Source organism: Micromys minutus (genome assembly GCF_963924665.1).
Source record: "Micromys minutus genome assembly, chromosome: 8".
NCBI lineage: Eukaryota > Metazoa > Chordata > Mammalia > Rodentia > Muridae > Micromys > Micromys minutus.
Window position 1 is genome coordinate 55297038 of NC_137977.1, and position 27106 is coordinate 55324143.

The following is a 27106-nucleotide window of genomic DNA, read 5'->3' on the forward strand; positions in this document are numbered from 1 at the left end:
GTAAACATGAGAGTTGAAATGCAGAACCTAAGGTGACGTTCAGAGCCAGCTTGCAGTGTCAGAGTCCAGATGTGAATCCAGATGTTCTTTGTAGCATCTATTCAGCTTCCCATAACTGAAAAGTGGGGTATGGGCTGAAGAACCAGGATACCCCAGCCACCGTCTGAATACACTCACAACAGACACAGGATTTTGTCTTGCTTTGTTTTTGTTTGTTTGTTTTGTTTTGTTTTGTTTTGTTTGGTATACTTGGCACAGTACTCAGTCCCCTTGGGGTACTTCTACATATTACCATAGACGAGGTAGTCTATAAAGAGCAAAAGTTTATTTATCACACTCGTGGAGGCTATAAGCCTTACCTGCATGCCCTATGTGTGGTTTCTGGTCGGGTCACTTTTTTTGGAGTATAAGCTGTTTCTACGGCTGTGTTGTCAGGGCAGAGGAGACAAATAATCTGCCTAAAGTCTCTTATAAAGTCTCCAATCTCATCCATGAGGTCTCTGCCCTCATGGCCCTCATGACCTAATCAGTCTATGAATGTGGAGGAAAACAGTCATTCGAAGTACTTAGCAGTAAGGAAAGATTTAATAAATGTCCTGCTTTGAATTGCTTTGATTATGATCTTGTCTGAATGGTTGACATTTAAGCAAAGGATCCAATGAAGCATAATCTATTATGGATTTTCCAAGGAAAAGAACAGTAAGGACAAAGACCTTGACATAGGGCAGTTCTTGCTAAGATTTGGGGGAAATCCAGGAGATTGATATGATTGAGCCTGAATGGACAAGGAGAGAGATGACAGGGGCAGGTTTGGAGAGGAAGCCCTACATGGCCTCAGCCACTCAAGATTAATACCAAGAACACATGGAGAGAGTGTGGTGCATCATAAGGGGGGAAAGCTTGTTAGAAATAATGGCTTTTGGAAAACTAGAACCTGCCATGCTCTGGGACCTTAATTAACTTATTTAAGGCTTTATTTAACACTTTGACTCTACAGGGTGTTAGGTATATTCTAATTTTACATCAAGAAGAAAGTAGAAATATTACATATTACGCTTCTCACAGGGCAGGATCAGACTTCACCCAGCTCCCTGATTTCGAAATTTGCCTTTTTACATGCTTGCACACTTTCTAATTTGATGAAAGAGGTTTGTAAATGCAAGTGATCAAATAATTATTATGCACTGCTGGACAATAGATGGTGTAAAACATGTTAAAGTATAATGTTGCAGACCTACAGTACAAACCACTTGGCAGACTGGGGCAGAAAAATGGCTTCAGTTCATGAGTTCAAGACCAACAGGGCAACATGGAACTTGTTGTTTACAAAGTTATATTTTATAATCCTTGTTAAATTTTCACAGGTAGATGGACTATAAGGCAATTGCCCAACAAACTGCTGAACAAGTTTTAGCTTACAATCAAGACATATCTGGCTGGAAAGTCGTTAAAACTTCAGTAAGAAAAGAACTATTTTTCTTTTTTTTCTTGTATATTCTCTGCATTTACATTTCAATGTTATCTCTTCCCCATCCCCCTCCCCCTCCCATTGCCTCCATGAAGTTGCTCCCACTCCAAACCACTCTCTCCCACCTCAGCACCTTGGCATTCCCCTACACTGGGAAAACAAGACTTCCTGGACCAAAGGCCTCTCCTCCCACTGATGCCAGACAATGCTATCCACTGCTACTTATGCACCTGGAGCCATAGGTCTTACAATGTGTGATCAATGATTGGGGTTTTAGTCCATGCAAGCTATGGTGGGTTTGGTTAGTTGATAATGTTCTTCCTGTGGGGTTACAGACCCTTTCAGCTCCTTCAGTCCTTTCTCTAGCTCCTTCATTGGGGTTCCCGTGTTCAGTCTGATGGCTAGCTGCAAGCATCCTCCTCTGTATCCATATGGATCCAGCAGAGCCTCTAAGGAGGCATCATACCAAGTTTCTGCCAGTAAGCACTACTTGGATTCAGCAACAGTGCATGGGTTTAGTGGCTGCATATGGGGTGGATCCCCAGGTGAGGCAGTCTCTGGATGATCTTTGCTCCAATCCCTGCTCCTCTATTTGTCCCTTTATATCCTCTCATGAACGTTTTGTTCTCCCTTCTAAGAAGGACTGCTAGGAACATGGTAGAACATGTGTCCTTATTGTAGTTTGGAGCATCTTTGGGGCATACGCCCAGGAGTGGTATAGCTGGATCCTCAGGTAGTACTATGTCCAATTTTCTGAGGAACTGCCACACTGATTTCCAGAATGGTTGTACCAGTTTACAGTCCCAGCAGCAGTGAAGGAGTTTTCCTCTTTCTCCACATCCTTGCCAGCATCTACTATCACCTGAGTTTTTGAACTTAGCTATTCTGACTGGTATGAGGTAGAATCTTAGAGTTGTTTTGATTTGCATTTACATGATGACTAGGGATGTTGAGCATTTCTTTAGGTGCTTCTCAGCCATTCAGTATTCCTCAGTTGAGAATTCATTGTTTATCTCTGTACCCCATTCTTAACAGAATTATTTGATTCTCTACAGTATAACTTCTTAAAGTTCTTTCTATATATTGAACACTAGCCCTCTATCAGATGTAGGATTGGTAAAGATCTTTTCCCAATCTGTTGGTTGCTATTTTGTCCTTTTGACAGTGTCGTTGCCCTTACAGAAGCTTTGCAATTTCATGAGGTCCCATTTGTCGATTCTTGATATTAGAGCACAAGCCATTGGGGTGTTCTGTTTGGGAAATTTTCCCCTGTGCCTATGTGTTCTAAGCTCGTCCCCACTTTCTGTTCTATTAGTTTCAATGTACCTGGTTTTATGTGGAGGGCTTTGATCCACTTGGACCTGAGCTTTGTACAGGGAAATAAAAAAGGATAGATTTGTATTCTTCTGCATGCTGACTGCCAGTTGAACCAGCACCATTTGTTGAAGAGGCTAGCCTTTTTCTACTGAATGTTTTTAGCTCCTTTGTCAAAGGTCAAATGACCATAAATGTGTGGTTCATTTCTGGATCTTTATTTCTATTCCATTGATCTACCTGCTTCTCTCTGTACCAATACCACACAGGTTTTTGGTATTTTTTTTATTATCACAATTGATATGTAATACAGCTTGAGGTCAGGGATGGTGTTTCCCCTGGAAGTGTTTTTATTGTTGAAAATGATTTTTGCTATTCTGGGTTTTTTATTACTCCAAATAAATTTGCAAATTGCTCTTTCTAACTCTATGAAGAATTGAGTTAGAATTTTGGTGGGAATTGAATTGAATGTGTAGATTGCCTTAGGCAAGATGGCCATTTTAACTATGTTGATCCTTCCAGTCTATGAGTGTATAAGATCTTTCCTTCTTCTGAAGTCTTCTTCAATTTCCTTCTTCAGAGACTTGAAGTTCTTGTCATACAGATCTTTCTTTCACTTGCTTTTTAGGGTCACACCAAGGTATTTTATAGTCTTTGTGACTATTGTGAAGGGTGTCAATTCTCTAATTTCTTTCTCCGCATGTTTGTCCTTTGAGTAGATGAAGGCTACTGATTTGTTTGAGTTAATTTTATATCCAGCTGCTTTGCTGAAGTTGTTTATCAGCTGTAGGATTTCTCTGGTGGAATTTTTGTGGTCACTGAAGTATACTATCATATCATCTGCAAATAGTGATGTTTGACTTCTTCCTTTCCAATTTGTATCCCTTTGACCTCTTTTTGCTCTCTGATTGCTCTGGTTAGTACTTCCAGTACTATATTGAGTAGGTAGGGACAGAGTGGGCAGCCTTGTCTAGTTCCTGATTTTAATGGGATTGCTTCAAGTTTCTCACTATTTAGTTTGATGCTGGCTACTGGTTTGCTGTATATTGCTTTTACTATGTTTAAGTAATAAGCCTTGAATTACTGACCTTTACAAGACTTTTAACATGAAGGGATGTTGAATTTTGTCAAATGCTTTCTTATATCTAGAGAGATGATCATGTTTTTTTTTTTTTTCCCTTTGAGTTTGTTTATATGGTGGATGACATGGATGGATTTCCATATATGGAACCATCTCACATTCCTAGGAAGAAGCCTACTTGGTCATGGTGAATGATCGTTTTGATGTGTTCTTGGATTTGGTTTGCAAGAATTTTATTGAGTATTTTTGCATCAATGTTCATGAGAGAAATGGGTCTAAAGTTCTCTTTCTTTGTAGGGTCTTTATGTGGTTTAGGTATGAGCATAATTGTGGCTTCAAAGAATCGATGTTTCTATTTTGTGGAATAGTTTGGAGAATATTGGTATTAGGTTTTCTATGAAGGTCTGATAGAATTGTGCACTAAACCCATCAGGTTCTGGGCTTTTTTTTTTTTTTTTTTTTTGTGAGAGGCTTTTGATGAGTGCTTCTATTTCTTTAGGTGTTATGGCACTGTTTAGATGGTTTATCTGATCCTGATTTAACTTTTGTACCTGGTATCTGTCTAGAAATTTGTCTATTTCCTCTAGATTTTCTGGTTTTGTTGAGTATAGGCTTTTGTAGTAGAATCTGATGATTTCTTGAATTTCCTCAATTTCTGTTGTTATGTCTTTCTTTTCATTTCTGATTTTGTTAATTTGGATACCCTCTCTGTGCCCTCTAGTTAGTCTGGCTAAGGGTTTATCAATCTTGTTGATTTTCTCAATGAACCAGCTCGGTTTTTGTTGTTTGGTTTTTGTAGTTGTTGTTGTTGTTTGGTTGGTTTTGGGGGTGGGTGGCTCTTTGTATAGTTCTTTTTGTTTCTATTGGTTTGATTTCAGCTCTGAGTTTGGTAATTTTCTGCCTTTTACTCCTCTTGGGTATATCTGCTTCTTTTTGTTTTAGAGCTTTCAGCTGTGCAGTCAAACTGTTAGTGTATGGCTCTTTCCAGTTTCTTTTTGGAGGCACGCATAGCTATGAGTTTTCCTCTTAGCGCTGCTTCATTGTATCCTATAAGTTTGGGTATGTTGTGCTTTCATTCATTTTTGATAAATTCTAAAAAGTCTTTGATTCCTTTTTTAATTTCTTCCTTGACCAAGTTATTATTGAGTAGAGCACTGTAAAGCTTCCGTGTGTATGTGGGCTTTTTGTGGTTGTTGTTTTTATTGAAGACCAGTCTTAGTCCATGGTGATCTGATAGGATGCATGGGAGTATTTCCATGTTCTTGTATCTGTTGAGGTCTGTTTTATGACCTACTATATGGTCAATTTTGGAGAAGGTGCTGTGAAGTGCTGAAAGAAGGTATATTCTTTTGTTTTAGGATGATATATTCTATAGATTCTGTTAAATCCATTTGTTTCATAACCTCTGCTAGTTTCACTGTGTCTCTGTTCAGTTTCTGCTTCCATGATCTGTTTTTTTTGTTTGTTTGTTTGTTTGTTTGCTTGGTTGGTTGGTTGGTTTTTTTTTTTTTTTTTTTTTTTTTTTTTTTTTTTTTTTTTTTTTTTTTTTTTATGAGAATGGGCTGTTGAAGTCTCCCACTATTGTGTGTGGTGCAATATATGCTTTGAGCTTTAGTAGGGTTTCTTTTATGAATGTGGGTACCCTTTTATTTGAAGCATAGGTGTTCAGGATTGAGTGTTCATCTTGATAGATTTTTTTTTTCCTTTGATGAGTAAAAAGTGTCCTTCTTTCCCTTTTTTTGATAACTTTTGGTTGAAAATTTACTTTATTCTATATTAGGATGGCTACTTCAGCTTGTTTCTTGGGACCATTTGCTTGGAAAGTTCTTTCCCAACCTTTTACTCTGAGGTAGTGCCTGTCTTTTTGTTGAGATGAGTTTCCTGTATACAACAAAATGCTGGATCCTGTTTATGTATCCACCTGTGCCCTCGGGTTCTGAGTGGTCTCTCCTGGAATAGACAGTGGGGAGGAAACGTGGACTCACCCCTGCACTCAGGAGTGGGAGCCCTCCTCCAGCTCTTCCAAGCACCCAGCAACCTATGGGCAGGTCCCCAGTCCTGATGAAGCTATACAAGTATTTTTCAAGAGTTTATTTTTCAGTGAAAGTTTACTGTAAAGATGTTTTAAAATAATGTTCTTTTTTTAAAGCCAGACAAACATAGTTTTACTTTTGCTTTGTTTTTGGTTTGTTTCTGTGTCTGACAGTTAATTTATTTCTGGATTTTATTTCCCCTTTGAGAAAAAGATAACTGTTTCCAGCAAGACCTCTAAATTATTCCTCGGAAACTTGTGAGTATATTTTTCCATTTATAGTCATTCTTTTAAATTCAGTGCCATCACCAAACCTGAAAGTTAATACCATTTCATTAAGTAGAACAAACTATTTAATACTAACCAAGAAATGATGCCTGAAATCATGTGCTTTCATAAACTAGAGTAATTGTGTCTTGTGCAACAATTTCTAGACATGAGTACAGTCAGAAAGTAAATTCCTTCTGCAGATTTACTTTTAGTGTAGAGCACTTCACTTGAATGCTCAAGAACCTAGATCTATCCCTAATGCCAGAAATCTATGTACATATGTCTTAGTCAGTGTTTCTATTCCTGCAAAGCATCATGACCAAGAAGCCAGTTGGGGAGGAGAGGGTTTATTCAGCTTATACTGTTCACATTGCTGTTCATCACTAAAGAAAGTCAGGACTGGAACTCAAGCAGGTCAGGAAGCAGGAGCTGATGCAGAGGCCATGGAGGGATGTTACTTACTGGCTTGTTCCCCTGGCTTGCTCAGCTTGCTTTATTATAGCATCCAGGTCTACCAGCCCAGGAATGGCACCACCCACAATGGGCTGGACCCTCCTCCCTTGATCACTAGTTGAGAAAATGCCTGACAGCTGAATCTCATGGAGGCATTTTCTCAACTGAGGCTCCTTTCTCTGTGATAACTCCAGCTGTGTCAAGCTGACACAAAATCAGCCAATACAGTATGTATGCCAAAAAAGTTCTTCTAATTCACTAAGAAAAGTTTTGCAAAAAGAAAATTGACACTTCTTGCCAACAGAAACAATTTTATGATGTTTGGATTCCTTCACTTTTCTCTCAACCCACTAAAATGATTTTCCCCATCATCTTTTCTCTTACTCACTTTTCCTATAAATTGTTTTAAGCAATTTTTTTGTGGATCAAACTGCTTCAAACACAACTAAAGTGTGTTTGTAAAATGATTGTCCTGACATATTTTAAGTGCTTTGTCATGTCTTGTTTTGATTTTAGGGGTTCACATCTGTGCCCTTGGGTCATTGGATTAGTGAGAAAACTATGACCAATTTTTTAGAAACTACTCCTTTGAAGTTCTCTACTGTGCACATCTGGCTGTTGGTGTGGATTTTGTGGTTGTTGTTTTTTGTTTGGCTTTCATCTTGTTGAAGTTTACCTGTGTTTGTATCCCAATTTTTGTGAGTTTGTTGTTGTTTGCTTTTTGGAGATGGGTCTCACTAAGCCTTTCCTGCTTTAACCTCCTGCCTGCCATTTAAAAAAAATTAATACAAAAGGATCAAATGAGTTTCTCTTAGTCATTTTAATACATACCAAGAAAGTAATTCTTTCTTTTGCTGTCTAAGCAATAGATGACCCTAATAATGGCACTTCATAAAAATAAATGTGTGTATATAGAGGTGTATTTAAGCCCCGGTTTACCAGAGTAATAAGACCTTTTTAATGTTTAGCTTGACACAAACTAGGATCTAGGCAGTCTTAGCGAGGGGTTTTCTAGATCAGGTTGGTCTGTAGGAATATCACTGGGGGTTGTCCTGACTACATGACACAGGAAGAAAAGAAGTAATCAGTCACCAAGACTGGTGATAGCTGTCAGGTTGTTATGCGGGTTGTGAGATGGCTGCACACACGTGGGAGAACAACTAAAATGAAGGAAAAGTGGTGTGAAGCGTGGGGAATATGTACCCAGATTTCGTAAACCAGGCCAGCTTCTGCATTTTAGGAGAAGTCACACTAAGAAGAATGAGAACAGAAAAAGAGAAAGGCCAAAACGAGAAAGAGCACGGGATAGAAACGGGTTCGAACAGTAGGTGGCAGTATTGGCCTGCCGTAAGGCCTACGGAACCGCCATAGCTGAGGAGCGCCGTGGTGGGGAATGGGGCTCCAGGACAGATGTGGAAGGGCTGGTGGGCAAAGAATACCCACGATTTCACAGTCAGGAGCCACTGGTGGCTCTGTGGTGCCCGGAGCACTGCTTAGTTCCAGCCACCTTGTTTACCCTCTGTTTGTGTCTCTTCCTGCGAAGGATGTCTGCTCAGTTTGTTGGCATGATTATTGATTGGCAGGGAAGGTTTTAACGTTTAATTTTTGTAGTTTTGTTTTTTATAGAGTCTGGGTATTAATTTGCTATACTGTTAGGGTTCCACTCAGAAGTTTGTTTCCTGTACCTGTGTCCTGGAGTGTTTTCCTTGAGCACATGCAGTTTCATGTCTTACATTAAGGTTTTTGATCCAGTTTGAATTGACTTGTGTGCAGGTAAAAGTTATAACCCAGTTCCATTCTTCTCGGGCTTATATTCTGCTTCTCCAGCACTGAGTTTTTTAAAGTTAATTTAATTTTATTAATTTTGGTTACTTTGGCTAAGAGTTGGTCAATTTTATTCTTTTCAAACAACCAACTTGTGTGATTAATTCTCTGCATTGCTCTTTGGAGCAGTGGCCCTGGGCATTGGCATTTGCTAGTGGATTTCAGGGTAATTTCTAGTCTCCTCTTGCACTTGGTGTCTACATGCTGCCTAGGTTTGATCACCGTCTGCTGTGGGCTGTAGCAGGAGAGGATTGCGAGCCTCCACTGCAGACTAGCATGTCCTCCTCGCCACTGCCCTGAGCTCTGCTGGTTCCGCCAGTGAGCACTGGAGTGTTTACTGTCCTTTCCTCCACAGTCACAAGGACAGAGCTGGCTCACTGACTTTGTAAGACTGTAGTGTTAGAACAGATGAGGGAAGGGTCACTGGTATCAAGCTTGGATCCATACAGAAGTGCCCATGCGCCCAAACATGTGGTAGGTGTTTATAGAGCCTCGCCTTTACCGTGCTGTCGCCAGCATCTCTCCGTGGAATATGTGAATGACGCCTGCTCTCTGTTCCTGCTCAGCTACATCGAACTGTTCACCCAAAGTGAAGTCTTAAAATAGGATTCCACTTTTGTCACTCCCTGTATAAATCCCTTAAAGGATTTCTTTTACATCTAAAATAGGATCCAAACATTTTATCATGTCACTCTCGGGCCCTCAAACCCTGTGTTGTATCCACAAGCGGTCTGCAGTCAGACATCCTGCACTGAGCCTGCAGATCCTTCCTAATCCTTTTTGCCTGGCATACTCTCCCGTATCTCTCCAAAGCTAATGCCAGCTCTGATCATCAGGTTCCCAGCTTCACTGTGGCTTCTCCACATGACCTTCCTGCCCAGCAGGCTAAATGTCCCCCGTGCACACACTCAGTCCCTGTTTAACTATTCTGCTCTTGTAACCTTCACAGGTGACACCATATGGAATTTGTTTTCACTCATTCTTACTAGAATAAGAAGTGGTATGAACAGGAACTTGAATAGGAATGAGGCTAGAAATGAGTCACCCTTGTCTATTGTGGTGTCTCTAAAGCAGAATACTGCCTGTCACATAGATACATGGTAAATATTTATTTAGTGAATATACGAGTTTGGCTATATTGGTTTCCAAACAAAGTTAATATAACTGCAATATAAAAAGATAATTTATATAAGTTATTAGGATTTGGGCTTTTTTGTTACTAATTTGCTGCCCATCAAGGACTTTTGGTGGTTAGCTTTTGAGGACTTGGTTTTATGCATCAGGAGGCACATGTGTGGTTGGAAACCCCTTTACTTCCTGCCCTCAACAATACATTCCTTTAACGTTATGTCAGGCATTACATCAAATAAAAGTTTAATTCATTCCCCATATACAAAGTGCAATTCTTTACAGTCATATACAGTATAAGCAGCATCACCCTTCCCGTTTCAGGTGAGTTCAGGCCTATGTTAGGTGACAATTCCCAAGGAGCCTACACTAAATAGGGAGTTGAACTCTGACACCAGGCTTTCCATCCTGTGTATTATGTTGATGATCACTGTCAGCACACTTAATCCTTTCTTTAACCTCTAATGAAGACAAATGGCATATTGATAATCTAACAGTATTCAGAGTTTTAAAATCATAGAACAACAAAAGTAATGGATAAAGGTACTGTGACCAAAATGAAAAGCCCTAGTTTAGTATAGTATTTATCCTGGTTTAGTATCTTCGCAAACCATAAATTCTTAAAAGGTGCCTCATTAGAATCATTCACAGGGCTACAGAGATGCCACAGTCATTAAGATCATGTGCTGCTCTTCCAGAGGACCAACACACACTCAGCACTCACATCTGGTAACTCATGAGGGCATCTCTGTCAGTTCTAAGAAATCCCATGTCCTCTGCCTCTGGGCATTTGCATGGTGCACATAAACTCATACAGGCACACACGAATAAATAGAAACAATAAGTGATCATTCACATAGTATTCATAAGACAGTTTGAAAACTGTCATTTCAGCTGTGCTGCCTTTAAGCCTTGTGAATAATGTATGAAATAAAAGTTTAAGAGTTAAGTTGTTCAGTGGTAAGTTGTATAGCGCTCTTTCAGAACTAGAATTGGGTTTAAACTAGGACATTTCACAGATCTTTTATATATCTCTAATTCACAAGTAAATGAACATCAATAATGCTAACAATTCAATATTATCTCATAGTAGTATCATAAATTATTATAAAGACTTGCAAATCTCGCACAAAGAGCTCTGATACAACGTTCCTCCTCTTTGTCCTTCATATTCCTGTGCTTTCTAGTTTGTCCACATTAAACACTCTCTCCTGCCAGGGCTTGGACTCTGAGGTACATAAGGGGAGAAAGATATATCCTGTGAAGTACACTTACATGGTTCATGTTTGGCGTCACTTGGCAACACTATTGAAAGACTGTGTTTGTCATTAGTAATTACATTTCAGAAAAAAACTGCTTTATGAAAGGCATAATTAGGTATTAATGAGTATAGGTTTAAAATACAAAAAAATAAGTCACTATCATCAGGATTTATGTTCTTGCCACGGAGCGACACTAGATAAGTAAAGGACAGTGCGGGTCAGTGTGCGGGTCAGTGTGCGGGGCAGTGTGCGAACTTGTGAGCCAACACTGTCCTTCAATTTAACTGTTTCATATCTGACCTTGCTGCATTTTGTTGCATTACCTGGTGATTATTTAGGTTTATTTTTCCCCAAACTTAAACTTGAGAATCAGTCTGTCTTCCTCCTCTTCCTCTCTCTTTCCCCACCACCCCTGTCTCCTTTCCTCCTTCCCTCCCTCTTCAAAACATTTTTCACCTGAAGGAAGTAAACCTTACATTAATAAATCTCAGAATATCTCATAAAGAAAATTGGGACCAACTAAGCTTCTAGAGAAAAATTAGTATACACAAGGAAGTTGTCTGAAGCATTCCTTATCTGAGCAAATCATAGAAGCCGGTCAGATGCAGGACACATGCCTGTGTTCTAGCTTTAGCCTGTGGGAGGCTGACAAAGGAAGTGCGTACATTTGACACCATCCTGAGCTTTATAAAATGTTATGCAGTCAGGGCGACATAATTTGACCCTGTCTTAATATAAAATTCAAAAGTTGAAGGTAATAATTTTCCACATACTACTGAAGTGGTTCTTATCACACTTTCTGAAGAAATTTTAATTTTTTAGAGACTTAAAAGTTTTAAACCAAAACATCTTTCTTTGAAAAAAAAATGCAGAGTAAAGGTGTGGCAGTACTATTATAGTCTCAGCTTCAGCTAGCAAACTGCTAGGATTGGATTTGGGTCCATTTGTCCTGATACCTTAATTTCCAGAAGATAACAACACACGAAGTTAAAAATCATTGTCTATAAAAATGTAATCACGGCGCAGGCACACCAGGACCTCGAATGTGCTGGTGTCGCGCGCCCCACTTCCCGCCTGCAGGAAAAGGCGTGCAACAACAGGATTCTTCTGCGAACAACCTTTATTGTATGTTGAAGAGGAAGACACCAGGCAGGAAAAGGCACCCTAATTTATACCCCCCAAGGGTGGTATGTCGCTGTGTGATTGGCTGCACGCCAGTGGTCTGATCGTGACACCCTGGGATGGGTGGTGACTTGGCTTGCTCCACTCTTTGCACATGTGCCCAGTGGTTATTTACCACACTTTAGCTGATTCATGGCACCTGAAACCAGCACCATCTTGTAAGGCGCAGCCTTCGGCCCTCAACATTTCCCCCTTTTTGTTTTACTAGAACAAGGCTGGTCTAGGCCTCTGTAGTTATGTCTATCTGCTGTGGCTCTTGTCTTAGGTCATTCCTCCAATGTCGCAGCCTTATCCGTCATAGGGTGACCCTATCGCCACTGGGCCCCGTGTCTTAGATTGGTCTGTGCGTGAAGAAAGTTGCCCGTCTCTGGATACCACAGTGCTGTGTGACAACAACTGCTAAATGGCCTAGGGCGAACTCTACAAAAGAGGCCAGCCAAAAAATGAATTAGTGGGGAAGTCATGATCACCCTATTGCAAGCAATGAGGAAACCACAGCGATGTGCAAGGGCTGATCAATGACCGCTGAGTCTCTTTCGTCCCAGTGCAATGGATCCATAAATCCGTGGGGTGCAAGAGCAGAGAACTCAGAAGCCGACTAATTCTTGAGCATAGATAACAAAATTTTAGGGAAGGGCCCTTGTTCAATGGCCACAAGTGCTTGAGTGATAACGACCTTGTCACGTTTCTGTTGAGACCAGAGTCTGCAATCCAACCACAGCAGGAACACCAACCCACAGCAAAATATTGCACAAAAAAGACCCACCCCCACCCATTCCTTAAAATAGGAGAAAACTGAAGAGATCCAGGTGGAGAGGCCTTCTGTCAAAGACAGATCCACTCGTGTTGAGTTGATAGCCAACACTGCTGCCCTCAAAGCCTCGAGAGTCTCGTCAAATCCTGCTGACCAATTTCCTGCAAGGTACAATCTAGACAGATTAGCTGCTTGGGTAAAATTTTCATATTTTACGCTGGTAATGCAAAGCGCCCCCAATTTTCTCTCACATCCCAATTGGCCCAATTGAAAGAGAAAATCTAATCTTTCCTCTACCAGGTCAAGGCTTTAGTTAACAATCATTAATCTGCCCTTTAACTGGGCACTAGCAGAAGTATGAAAATCAACAGCATCTGCCACTGCAGCTGACAATTGATTTAAGGCTGTGCCTGTTAAAGCTCATTGATAGTTTGCACCGTTTGTACTGATGTCGAGAGTGCAAGAGCCAAGGCTGTAACCAAGACAGCCACCGCAGCTGTGACAATCAAGCCGACAATGACGGCAGAAATCCTGAAATCTCTCCTTTTCCTAAACAAACTTAAGCTACTGGGGGGGGGGGCATCCACCGGAACAGGAACAAACAGTTTTTATATTAGGAGAAAAATTAAAGAGGCCATTAACTGCCCAACGTACTCCCCGAGATTGACAGCCAGTCTAAGGATGCAGGGCTGAATCTCTTTTTCTTATACAAAAATGTGACCACTTAGGTTGGGCTGGAATAAACAAATTACCCTTTGGCTGGGAAATAGGCCAGCGACCGGCAATCCAGGTGGCATTAGCCTATCCAGGTTTTTTGTATAATTAGCAGTGATTCTATAAACTCTGACTGACTCTGCCAACTCTTTGACTTGTTTATGTTCTAGAGGGTGATAACTGCTGATGTTGTTATTTTCCTCAAACACAGGAAACATTTGCCCAAGGGCATGGCATGTCTCTGGCGTACAAAAGAACTCGCACTTCCCGAGTGAGGCGGAGGAACAGAGGCGGCGGCTGCTTTAAGAGCTTCTGGTTGTGCTACAGGAGTCCTCTGTCCGGGCTGAAACCGCTCTGCCTCACATTCTGCTGCCTCCTCCTCTAAATCTTTCTCCACAGATTTAAATAATTCATCCTCTAATTTTTCTTCTGCCAGCTCTAAGGCCTTTTGTTCCTTTAGCGGATACAAAGCATTCTCTCCGGGAAACTTGCACTTTGTTTCCCCGGACAAGATCCTCTCTTCTCTCAGCGGTTTTTCTGCCATATCTCCGTTTCTGACTTGTTTTGAACATGTCTCTCGGAGACTACTACTTATAGTTTTTTCTGGCGCGCTCCCTTCTTTTCTCGGCGGTTTTTCCGCCATCTCTCCGTTTCTGACTTGTTTTGAAAATGTCTCTCGGAGACTACCTCTTTTAATTTTTTTTGCCATCTCTCCGTTTCTGACTTGTTTTGAACATGTCTCTCTGAGACTACCTCTTTTAATTTTTTCTTGCGCGCTCCCTTTTTTATTACGCTCCGTTTCTGACCCGCCCTCTTGGTGCTGCGTGATAACTTTCTGTCTAGATAACTTCCACAACAGTAATGTTACGACAGTTACCACAAATGCAAGCAATAACCCTTCTACTTCTGGAGAAAATCCAAGAAGAGACATGTCTCTCAGAGCTTACCATTTACCTTTTCGCAATTCTGAATCCACTTCATCGAACTGAAGGGTCCCCTCGGCGCTCCCGGGTTTCGGCACCACTTGTCACGCGCCCCACTTCCCGCCGGCAGGAAAAAGCGTGCAACAACAGGATTCTTCTGCAAACAACCTTTATTGTATGTTGAAGAGGAAGACACCGGGCAGGAAAAGGCACCCTAATTTATACCCCCCAAGGGTGGTGTGTCGCTATGTGATTGGCTGCCCACCAGTGGTCTGATCGTGACGCCCAGGGATGGGCGGTGACTTGGCTCGCACCACTCTTTGCACATGTGCCCAGTGGTTATTTACCACACTTTAGCTGATTCATGGCACCTGAAACCAGCACCATCTTGTAAGGGCGCAGCCTTCGGCCCTCAACATGCTGGGAAAGTTTCTACCACTGAGCTAGAGCCCAAAACTATCTGCACACTTTCTGAGATAGGATGGCACTAATTGCCCAGTCTGCTCTGGAACTCACCTTCTGGCCTAGACAGAAATTATATAACAAGATTCTCCTGCTCAGCCCCAACAAGCTGAGACTGCAGGCCTGGACCACCAGGCCTGACAATAAAAGTAAACTTTGAAATATGACTGCAGTTTAAATAAACCATAGCCTCCACTCGATAGAGTAGATTCAATAAAATTTCAAAATGTGGTATGAAATTCCCATTAGAATATGTATATAAAGATTTTGAAGTACAAATGAATTTTGTACTTAGACTATGGTCTTATAACCAAGGTGTCTCTCTCTTTCTCCCTCTCCCTCTCCTTCTCCCTCCCTCACCCCTCTTTCTCTCTCTCTCTCTCTCTCTCTCTCTCTCTCTCTCTGTGTGTGTGTGTGTGTGTGTGTATGTGTGTGTGTGTGGGTGGGTGTGTGCGTGTACTCAAAAGAATCTAAAATAAAATGCATTTTTGGTCCCAAGTGTTTTAGATATGGGATATTAAATTTCACAATTGCTTTACTGTTCTTTGATTTCTTTAATTTCAATACCAGTATATTTTCTGCTTAAGCTAAATTTTTAATTTTTTTTTACTTTGATATCCGTAGATACCGTGTTGAAGGAATAATTCCGGAATCCACAGCTAAGCTCTCTGACTTCCTCTACAAATCTGATCACAGAGTAACATGGGATACATCACTAAAAGGGTTCAATGTGCTGCACAAGGTCGATTCGGTAATTTGCTACTTAATAGTAAATAATTGTTTACTTATTACTCTATTTTAACGCCTTAGCTTATTAAAAAGAAGTTTAGTAGTCAATATGTTTTATCCATATAAATTAGCTGCTTTTCTTTTTTAATGATAGGGTTGAGGATTGAACCAAGGACCATTCACTTGCTAAGTGGTGTCGCTGAACGCCCCCACACAACATATACCACTACTTTTATTACAACTTAGTTTGAGGCAGAAGTCACCCAGTCGAACAGGCTGCTGTCATCCTTGGTTTTCTGAGTGATAGAATTCTAAGCATGGAGCACTACACCTAGCTGAAATGTTATAAAAGCCTTAAGTAACCATTCTTATTAGTCAAGAGTTTAATGCCACTTAGCTTTGTTCTGTTTGTAAATAAGTCCAACATTCCTAATATAGTAGTCTCTTGTTGCTATGTACTTATGCCATGAGGGAATTAAACTTAGCTATCCACCTGTATTATATGGAAACAAATTTAAACACTCCTTGTTAAAGGAAGTCAGAAACCTTATCATGTGAATGGTGTGCATAAAGTGTAGCTGCTCAAGGAAGCCAGAGGTACAGAATCCCCGGGAGCTGTAGTGACTGTAGTTTTGGGTTGTCTGACAAGGGTTCTGAGACCAGAACTTGGGTCCCCTGTGAGAGCAGTATGCGCTATTACTCACTGACCTGTCTCTGCAGCCATGACTCTGGGAGACTTGCTGCTGCTGCTTCAGTTTTTAAGCACCTCACATGTTCCCTGTGTTCACTCCAATGCCCACGGCCTGGGTCTGAGGAGTTCCCGCCTCCTTGTTGCTGTGACTGCAAGTATCCTGGTAGGCTTTAGTTTGTGAATATGGCATTAGAAAGCATGTGCATGTTGCCAGGGAACATAGGCCTTCAGAAGAAACAGCAGGTGCTGCTAAAATTAAAGACAGGGATTGGAGAGTTAGCCTCATGGGTGATGGCCATATGATTCGAAGGACCTGAGTAAGAATTCCAAGAACCGATGAGAAGGAGGGAAAGAGGGAGGGAGAGAGGACCAAAGTAGTAACAGTAACCTCTGCGCTCCCACAGAGGAGAGGAAAAGTGAGAACAGAAGTCCCAAAACTCACGGGCCAGTGAGCCTATACATACAGTAACACACAACACACGGGCCAGTGAGCCTATACACACAGTAACACACAACACACGGGCCAGTGAGCCTATACACACAGTAACACACAACACACGGGCCAGTGAGCCTATACACACAGTAACACACAACACACGGGCCAGTGAGCCTATACACACAGTAACACACAACACACGGGCCAGTGAACCTATACACACAGTAACACACAACACAGGGGCCAGTGGGCCTATACACACAGTAACACACAACACACGGGCCAGTGAGCCTATACACACAGTAACACACAACCAAGAGGGCTTTCCTCAATCAAAGTGGATGGCAAGAGTTGACAGCCAAAGTTGTCCTTTAACCACTACACATGTACTGTTGTCAACACACACACACACACACACACACACACACAAAACAAATCAAAACATTTTTGAAAGACTCTGGACAAAATATAAACTAATGAAAGAAGATTTTATGAAAGCACACATATTAAAATCCATACAGAATACATTTTTGTGACTTCTATTTATGTATGATATGTAAGCCGTAAAGTATTTCATAGTTTAAAACATTTGCAATCCTAATGTAAATAGTCAAGCAAAATGAAAAACAAAATTAAATGTCTTGTCTAAAGATCACCAGTTCTATAGTAATGGTTCCTAATGCAAACAACAAAAACAAAATTTTTTAAAATGTAAGAGAATTATTAGTACATTCAAAAAATTCAATAAGGATAGAAACACCAGAAAGGATTTAAAGACAGAAATAACTCTTCAGCGAAGTTCAAGAAAACAAAAAACTGATTAAAATAAAGAAGTCAATTTAGAGTATTAAAATAAATTTCAGTAAAGATATAGAAACATTAAAGCAAACTCATGAAGATGTGAGACTGAAAGTGAAGACTCCAGGTCAAGTGAAGACAGACTGTGTCATGCAGAAGGCAGAACAGCAGAGCGTGAGGAAAAGGCAGGAAAGCTGAATCACTCAGTTAAAAACATAATTTTTAAGTGTAAGTGGAATGTTTGAGGTACGTCTCCTTCAAATAATGGGTACAGTAGGAGAATTCCATGTCAAAGGCCTAGAAAATACTTTCAGTAAAGTCAGAGAAGAAAATTTCCTAAGTCTAAGTAAAGAGATGGCTATTAAATTCAAGAGGCACATAGAACACTAAATAGTACCAGAAAAGAAACATTCTCTATAGTATTATAATCAAAGCATTAAGTACAGGGGGTGGGGGCGAGTAATCAATGCAGTGAGAAAATCAAGTTACATGCAAAGGTAGTTCTATAACAGCTGACTTTTCAATGAAAACATTAAAATCCAGAGGAGCAGGATCTGAAAGACCAAAGATGGTAAATCAGATTAGGATGCCCAACAAAATTTTCAGTCAGAATTGAAGGGGAGAAAAGAATGAAATTGAGGAGAATGGTTACTGAGCTTTCAGAGCAATCTAAATGAATCTTGGGTGGTCTACACTAGGGCACGCATGAGAAATCAAAGAACTGAAAAACAGTTTAGAGATGGAGTCAACAGATGGAGGAAGGAACCAAAAATGAGTTCTAACTGGATTTGGTGAAGATTACTAAACATACTTTAGAAATCTGTCTAACTATGTGCTTTAAATGGGTGCATTTATCATATGTAAATTAAAAGACCAACTAACCAACCCGAATTGAGTCCTCTGGAAGGCTGAGGGCCTGCCCTCATGGCCAGCCTGGGGTTCATGGTGCATGTAGGCTAGCCTAAGCTGCATATGGAGACTTTTCCTGAAATGAGCCCTAGGACGGTGGGCATGTGTAGCACGGCTCTTTTCTGCCATGCATTAGGCCCAAGCACTGCAAAACAAAGAAGAAAAACACTTTTGCTGGGGTTTTAGCTCATGCTAACATTAAAAAGGAGTAGTATTCAACAATGGAAAAGTAAAACTAAGTATTTATAAGCTTCTAGATCACTAGTTCTTTGGTTCTTCAACTCTTCAAAATAAGCAAATAAATGCCTTACATGCATGTTTCTCACATTACATAATTAGGACTCTATAATTTTACCTGTTTTTAGTAACCTTACCTTAAAGCCTAGAAAGAAATCGAGATTGTAGGGAATCCCTGAAAGATAGATCCATCATATCTGTAGAGAGAGCTTATGTTCCTATCCTCAAAATAGAAAAAAGAATAAATCACACCATGGTCTTTTCAATAGTAGAGCAGTCCGTTTGAGAAACAGTGTGCCTCGCTAATAAAAACACAGTTGTGAGGCTCTTTCTGTCACCGTTGTGTAGCACCAGCCATAGGGTCAGTCAGCAATGCAGAAATGTCTGCTCTTATTGTAAAGTCGGTAGAAAAGAATGCTACATTTGACACTAAAAGACTTAAAAAGCAGACTGGGGTCATGGACTTGCCCAAGAATCAGGGCAAATATGTGACAAGAACTAGGATTTGTCCCCAGTTCCTGCCTCTCCTAGTCTGTGCTCCATATGCTCTGAAGGTCATTATTTCAGCTTCCTGTTCATATTTATAGTATGTCACCTCCAGAGTGACATCTGCCTGTTGTGCAGCCCATGGATGAGGGAAGAATTGTTACTCTTAGATACATATGTACAATACAGTGGGAAAATGGGGTGAACAGTGGTATCTAATCATGAATCATGGACCAGAAGAAGAGGACAGAGTACACAGGGCAACATGAGAATCGATTAACCAGAGGCAGGCTTGTGGTGCTAAGATGTTTAATAGTTTTCTCCAAATTAAACACTTCTATCTTGGAGGAAAATTTCTTGAGACATAGGATGTAAATGGAAGTAATATTTTATGACAAGATCTTTACAAGGAAGTGAAAGGATAGTCTAGAGGGAAGTGAAACAGTCCATGTTTTAGGTAAACTCCATTAGGACAGGAATTAAGCAGCTCAAAATAATTCCAGGAAGTTCCTGAAACTCACCAGATTTACTAGGCTCTTACTTCCTCATAAGTATGTGAGTAGGAACATCTGCTGAGAGTCACTCCGATAAGCAAGCAGAGAACTTCCCAACTACTTTGAAGAAACAAGGACCAGCTGAGCTGCCTGGAAGAGGCTCAGATGAAAGGAGCTATCTGGAAAAGACACTCTCAAACTCTGAGCTCCTTGCAGGCTGTGCAGTGAGTTCTGGGTTCACAGCGTTTATGAGCTGTTACCCATGCTGGGGTGACTTTGACAGTGCAGCTGCCTTTGAGTCATTTCTGCTCCAGAAAGTAAGTGGCCTCTCATCCATATTCCTGGAAATAGCACTAATAATATTCATTGGTTCATCAAATTGAACTTTTGCTGTATCCTTACACTGGACTGACATGGGTTCTCTTTCTGGGATGAGCAGACAGGTATTGATGTCTCCCAGGAAATGTTTGTCTTGCAACACAGGCCAACAGAGAGTGGAAATCACTGAAAGGGTTACGTAGTAAATGGGTATTTTATCTACCTACACAACGTAGGGCTGTGGGAAAATGAGAAAACCTGTATTCTAACTCCAAACTACTTTCTAGCTGCGCATATGATTTCATCTCATGGATCTTGTCTTCTCCATCTACAAATAGAATAAGTGCTCTTTTTATTTCTTGGTGAACGTTGGCCACTCATAATTGTGACTCTAACGTTCTTTACCACTAAAAATGCAGGCTGATTTGGTGATACTGGCTTAATACTTTTTTTAAACCTTAATTTTATTTTCTGAAGACAGGCTAAACGTACCTGATGAAGTTCTTTGCGGAGCAATAAGTCATTCACATTAAGTAATTCTTGCAATCTTTATGGTTTGCTTTGTTGCAGGACATACTTATATGCCACACCATTACACAAAGTTTTGCCATGGGCTCAATTTCCCCTAGAGACTTTATCGACTTAGTACACATCAAGCACTATGAAGGGAACATGGACATTATCAGTAGTAAGTTGAAACATTTTGCCCATGTTTTAGAATTACTAAGTCATTAAAATTGTTTGCCTTTAATCATTAGTCTTAATAGTTTAGAAGAAGCTGTATTTTCAATTCTTTTTATTTGTTTTTGTTTGTTTGTTTATTCGGTGCAACCAAAAAGCCTGTGTCCTATACAGAGACCTGGTATTTTACCTACCCAATGAGGTGCTGCACAGAAAAGTTCCTCCGGCAATATGAACTGTGAACTCAATAGAGGTAGATGATTGTAAGCTAAAATTTCAGTGTAAACATCTGTAATACCATGAAACAAAGCTAGCTTTCTATATATGATTTTAACACTTGGCTTGTTTAAAGTAGGCATACATACACACACACACACACACACACACACACACACACACACACACACACACATATTCTTATTTATACTACTGAATTTAAAATATGAAAATACTGAATGAACATTGCTGGATGGGTCATTCCTTAAATGTGCTTCTGTCTCTTCTAGGGAACGCAAGTTTTGATATAACCCCACCTTGCTCTGCAATAGCATGACTGTGAAATGCAATTGTGTCATCATTTGCTAACTTGTGTTACTGACTCACAACCTCACACCATAAGTGTTTAAACTCTGGAAGCTTAAGTACTTGGGCAGGGTAGTGGTGAAAATTCCGGTTTTCCTCTTGAATTTGATTTAATCTTATGATTTCTATCAGAATGTTTCGTCTCCTGTAAGCTACCCAAGGACGGACAGTGAAGCTGTTATTACTTCCCGTGGGATGTAATATCTTAATATGGAATGAGCCAGTATTCCGTTTCACAGACAAAACCTCAGCCCTGACTCAAAGCCAGGTGTCTGCGTCTCACAGAGATCAGTGAAGATGGGTGTTCTCAGTGGATACAGGTTTTATCCTTAAGTGTATACATGTTTCAACCATGTTTTAACATTGTTTTCACAGTTACAGAACGTAGAATGCTTTCACAGCCCACTGCACAAATCTTTGCCTTTTCAGAATAGTAGATCTATAATTTTCCATATTCTGAAAGCAAGCCATTTCTAGACCTTAATTACTAGTCAGAAAGGAGGTAAAATCGCAGCTGCGGTCTTAGCTGGGTCCTCTCTATCACAGTCGCATGAGGCTCCAGACTCTATCCCAGCATAGCAAGATAAGTGAATAAGTGAAAATATGTCAGGTTGGGCATGACTGAGCACACCTTTAATCCCAGCACTTAGGAGGTAGAGGCAGGTGGATCTCTGTGAGTTTTAGGCCAGTGTTCTCTATGTAGTAAGTTCTAAGCCAACTCTGTCTCAAAAGTTAAGAAAGCATGCCGTAAGTTTAAACTAGCAACTGGAAATAACCATCCATTTTTTAAAGCAACAAAGCTAAATTTTCTGTAAGAAATTTCCAGTGAATATGTTTTCAATGAATAGTGAGTTTCCTTCCTGTTTTTAAAGCTCACTCAGCACCGTGCTTTGGGCTAGATACTTTGTATGTATAATCTCACTGAGGATAAGGCTGACACTGCAGACATCAAGCAGTGAAAACGTTGACTGGTACATCTAATTGGCTACTGGATTTTATAGTCCTGTCTTACTGGTTTTCAAAATCATGGCTCACTAAAGAGTCATACTATCTGGTAAACTGTTACAAATTTTTTAAGAGAAATAGAATTATAGTCTCCATGTTTTAAAAGGAAAACTACCTTATGCTGTGAGCAATACCATCATGCCAGTATACAGGGCTGCTTAGAACGTGGTTCGGAATGGAATATTCAGCCAACCACACCGCCCTCTGCACCCCTGCTCCGCTTTGCCTTCCGCACACACTCTGCTACAGTCTTTTAGGAAAATCTATATTCTCTGGTCTGACATATTCTCTCAAACTACTTTTAGAAAATATATAATTATCATCAACAGAATCGCAATCTCCTCCCTCTTTTCACCACAGCGTATGTGTCTTGCAGCATAATTAATTACTGAGGCGAATTCTCCTAAGTTTTAATTACCTTGAGAAATTAGTGCATGAAGTTAACAGAAGAGAGCATTTAGAGTGTCTCAGTAGTCAGCTATTCTGTGAAGAATAAAAGCATTAACCACAGCCAGTGAGCCCCTGACTCAGTAATACACTCTCTGTGCTTGGCTCTTGTTTCAAACCTCAGAAAGTAATGAAATGATACTTTTAAAGAGTCTTTGTTGTATAAAAATATACATGCATCTTTAGGAATGAAGGTACAGATGTGTGCACTGTGAAACCAGTATTAATACTGAAGCCACATGCTATCATATAACTTTCAATGATGCTGCTAGAAACCATACCTTTTGTCCTTGTGATTGGGTCTCACTTCAACTTTTTTAAATCACAGCTAAAAGTGTGGACTTCCCAGGATACCCTCCAACTTCACATTATATCCGTGGCTTTAATCACGCTTCTGGCTACGTGTGCTCACCTCTGAAGGAGTACGTATTGCTTTTATTTGTTCATTTAGAAAGATTCTTTACTTCTTCAGCATATGATTTACTTCACTTACCAATAGAAATAGGTGTCAATGTAATTTGTTGGAAGAAAAAAACTGCCCCCTAAAAGCAATTTTAAAGAAAACTTTTTTATATTTTTTTGCTTTAATTATAAGAATAAAAATATATTTGAAGTTTCTAGGCAAAATGAAACTCAAATGTTTTCTCATAGCTAAACCTCCCATGATATAATCCACTCTAAAGAAATTCTTAACCATGCATATATGAGAGGCATTGAGTGTACTGTATGTGTGTGCGTGTGCACAGGTACTAATTAAAGACGAGGTCGTGCATTTGAGAAGTAGAGGAGCAGAGATGATGTCAGAAGAGCTAGAAGTGGAAGAAGTAGAAATAATGGAAATACAGCTCTCCTTATTTTCATCAACAGCTATTAAAAAATTAAAATTGTAACTAAAAATAAAATAAAATCCCCTGAAAATACTGCACACATTTATGAACCTTAAGTATTTTATCCTGAGTGAATTATTTCCATGGATCACGTGCTGTTAAAAACATATCTACAGAATGAGATATCTAATAGGAATATTCAGATTAAAAACTGCCAACAGGTATTGCCAACAGGTGGTCAAAAGATAAAGTGATGATCTAAATAGACTCAGGAAAAGTACACATTGCATTGAAAAGTACATACATGCACATACATCACCTCACAGTCATTAGGTTATACTAAGTTATTTCCTACTAAAAGCAATGTTGATACATAAAGTGAACATGAAAGTTTGGACAGTGAAATATAAATTTGTAAGAGAAAACAGATGTGTTCATGGTTTTAGTCCTGTATCCCTAACTGCTTTCTCTACTGAACTGGGGGGTTTAAGACCTGTCTTACACATTATGTACCACATAGCGGATGGTAGTTGCTCCACATGGTTGGAATGGGAGTAATGTGCTGTCTTTCCAGTTATTTGTCATTTTAAATCTGTGGCTAAGATCTTAAGATCCCTACCAGAACAACGCCAATGAATGAGAGTCAGATCTGGGCAGGAACTCTCATGGCCTTGTTAAGTCTGTGGGATCAGAATCTACCCCCCACCCTGCTAGGTTAATGTTACAGTCCCGTCTTCACAGGCTGGAAAAAGATGCTGACAGAAACCGTGGTTTCTTAGCTTTTCTTCCCTGCAGTCTAACATTCTGGACAGCAGCCATTTGTAACTGAGCCGTGCAAACAGGTGTCTCTACTGGAGGCCTCCCCATAAGGAGGGGGAGCTCCCTGACGTGTGGCCACAGAGTGAACTCCAGTAGAGCTTTAGGACTGACAGTGTATTCTAAGCCCTTCATGGGAAATGCAGAAATGGTGACACTCCCACAGTCAGCTACTGCAATCTTAGAATCACTCAGTGAAACTCTAGCTGCCTCCATATTTTCAAGTTGACATAGAATTTTTCATATACTAAAGGTGAACTTTCTAAAATATCCTAAATACTGACACATTTAAATGGATCTACCCTTATGAGCCAGATAGAAACTCTATACCATAACTACTTGAATCTAGCATTACACTGCTCATTTCAAAATGCATAAAGCCTTGCCCACTACTGTACTGAGCCTCTGAATCTCTCCTTGCTTCCTTGATTGCATTTAAATTTTTTCCTCTCACATGATAGTTTGATAATGGCATAGATTTACAGCTTTGAAGTTTTTACAATAGCCTTATTATTTTCTATAAAAGATAGCATGACTTAAAGTTTTGAAATATGTTTAATGACCATTATATCTAAGGATTAAAACTGCATGTGTGTAGCTGGATGTGGTAGTATAACTTGTAACTTTGAACCTGGGAGGCGAAGGCAGGAGGATTGCCATGATGAGTTCAAGCACACAGCCTGGGCTGCACAGTGAGTTCAAGGCCAGTCTGAGATTCATCCCGAAACTCAGTCTCAGAGAAGAGGGGAATTAATAAAAGTAGTTATATAAATATAATACTGGCTTGTCCAGTTTCAATATGATGGTTTTCATTTTCTTTATATATTTTGTTCTGTTGTCCCCTAGAAACCTGTTCTTTGCTAATGAGAAACATAAAAGGGAAGAGGTCCAAATGGGAGAGGAGATAGTGGGGAACTGGGAGGAGTCGAGGGGAGGGAAAATATAATCAGGACTTACTGTATGAAAAAAGAACCTATGTTTATAATAAAAGGAAAAAATATAATTATATTTCACTAAAAACTGCATATATGCAGGAAGATAATATATAACTTTTATTTTCCTATTTATCTTAATAGAGGCAGATATTCCTTACTAGGTAAATCATATACATATAGAAAAGTACTGCATAAGGTTTACAGATGCTATATAAACACGATTAGATCAGGTGTCCAGAGAAAGAAAAGCTCTGTATTGTGAGGATTGTGTCTGCTCAAAGGATCAAATAACAAAAGGAAGAGGTACTTAAATTAAAATTTTAATATATGTTGTGACTACTTAATATTGTATAAGAATGTAAAACATCAATATATACTCTGGCTACTTAATGTAAATACTTATAAGGATTTGACCTCAGACCACTCTCCATTTTCCTTCTTAACTGTCTTGTCATATACAAAGTTCATAGATAGGGAACTGACTTAAGAATCTTGCCCTCTGTAAACTTGCGTCTCATAAGATCACAGTAAGAATGCTTCATCTTCTGTAATTCTTCGTTCATTACAGAAACCCAGCATATTCCAAGCTAGTGATGTTTGTCCAGACAGAAATGAAAGGAAAATTGCCTGCATCGGTAATTGAGAAGTCTATGCCTTCCAACTTAATAAGCTTCTTCCTCAATGCGAAAGATGGCATAAAGACATACAAAATCCCATCGGTACGTGCACGCCACAGTACGCATGCATCTGTACACAGAAAGAAATAATGCCATTCTGCCATTAAACCATAGAGATTCCAGACAGCATGAAATACTAGTAAGTGTAGTTTGTCACTGCAGATTGCTTCTGAGTCAGTGTGGATAAATCTGTTATATGCCTCTAGACATTAACCTTATGCAGAAGACTTGAAATATTTTGTCAAAATAAGAACTTCATTGTACAAGAAAACTCAATTAAATATAGTTTTTACCTAACATAACATTAAATAATGTGCATTAATACACTGACCATCTGAGCATGCTCTGCATTAAGGATCATAAAGAAGTAAGTCAGTGGTTAGCATTAATTAAAACTTAATGAAATATTCATCTGGCACCGATAGCACACACCTGTCACCCCTGCACTGAAAACACTAAACAGGACCAGCACAATGACACTAGCCTGAGCTACACAGAGAGACCTTGTCAATAAGTAAACAAATACGTTATAATTCATATTTTAAATTATTTTTCCTTTACCTACTGCCTAAATTGAGAAGTATGAGAAAGGTGAACATAAAAATTAAAGGTTTCCCCAGGGAGCTCGGAGCACAGCTCAGTGGAAGAATAACTGGTAACATTTAAAGACTCTGGGTTCCGTCTTCAGCAGAGAACAGTAAGAGTTCCACTCCAGGAAGCAGCCAGTGGTGTTTGTCTGAAACTCCGTTCCCCTGTGCATCAACACGGAGGAGCGAGGTGGCAAGTCACAGGCCTGGTGTCACTCTGCTTCTGTAGTGCAAATCACTGTCCACCGCCACCAGGAAGGGATCGGCAAGGGCTGACACGGAGCTGAACTGCCACAGACATCTGCCATGAGGGTCCGTCAGTGCTCTGCTTCCTAAGATCAACACCACCCAGCTCTTGTACTAGTTACAGCCGACAGTGATGCTGCCTTCTTATAGGGACCTTTAAGTAGGAGCCGGGGCCCTTCAGAAAGCAAAAGACGTGTGAAGTCATATTTCATACTGACAGCATCAGAGTTAGTTCAGCAGAGGACACACAGCCGCCCAGCAAATGCAGCACTTGGATAACAAGAGGCCTTCACCAGGTCTGCACCAGTCCTAACATCCATCTGCAGTAAAGAACTCAC

At 40.1% G+C, this 27106-nt stretch overlaps 1 protein-coding gene across 1 annotated transcript; it reads left to right on the forward strand.

The window, feature by feature from the left end:
* Positions 1–1368: 1368 nt before the first annotated feature.
* STARD6 (StAR related lipid transfer domain containing 6) lies at positions 1369–26025 on the forward strand (the record flags this gene model as incomplete). Its single annotated transcript, XM_080920004.1, has 6 exons — positions 1369–1458; positions 6104–6153; positions 15492–15618; positions 20536–20653; positions 23009–23102; positions 25827–26025. The coding sequence occupies 6 exons, from the start codon at positions 1369–1371 to the stop codon at positions 26023–26025; spliced, it is 678 nt and encodes a 225-aa protein (XP_080776130.1).
* Positions 26026–27106: the final 1081 nt, after the last annotated feature.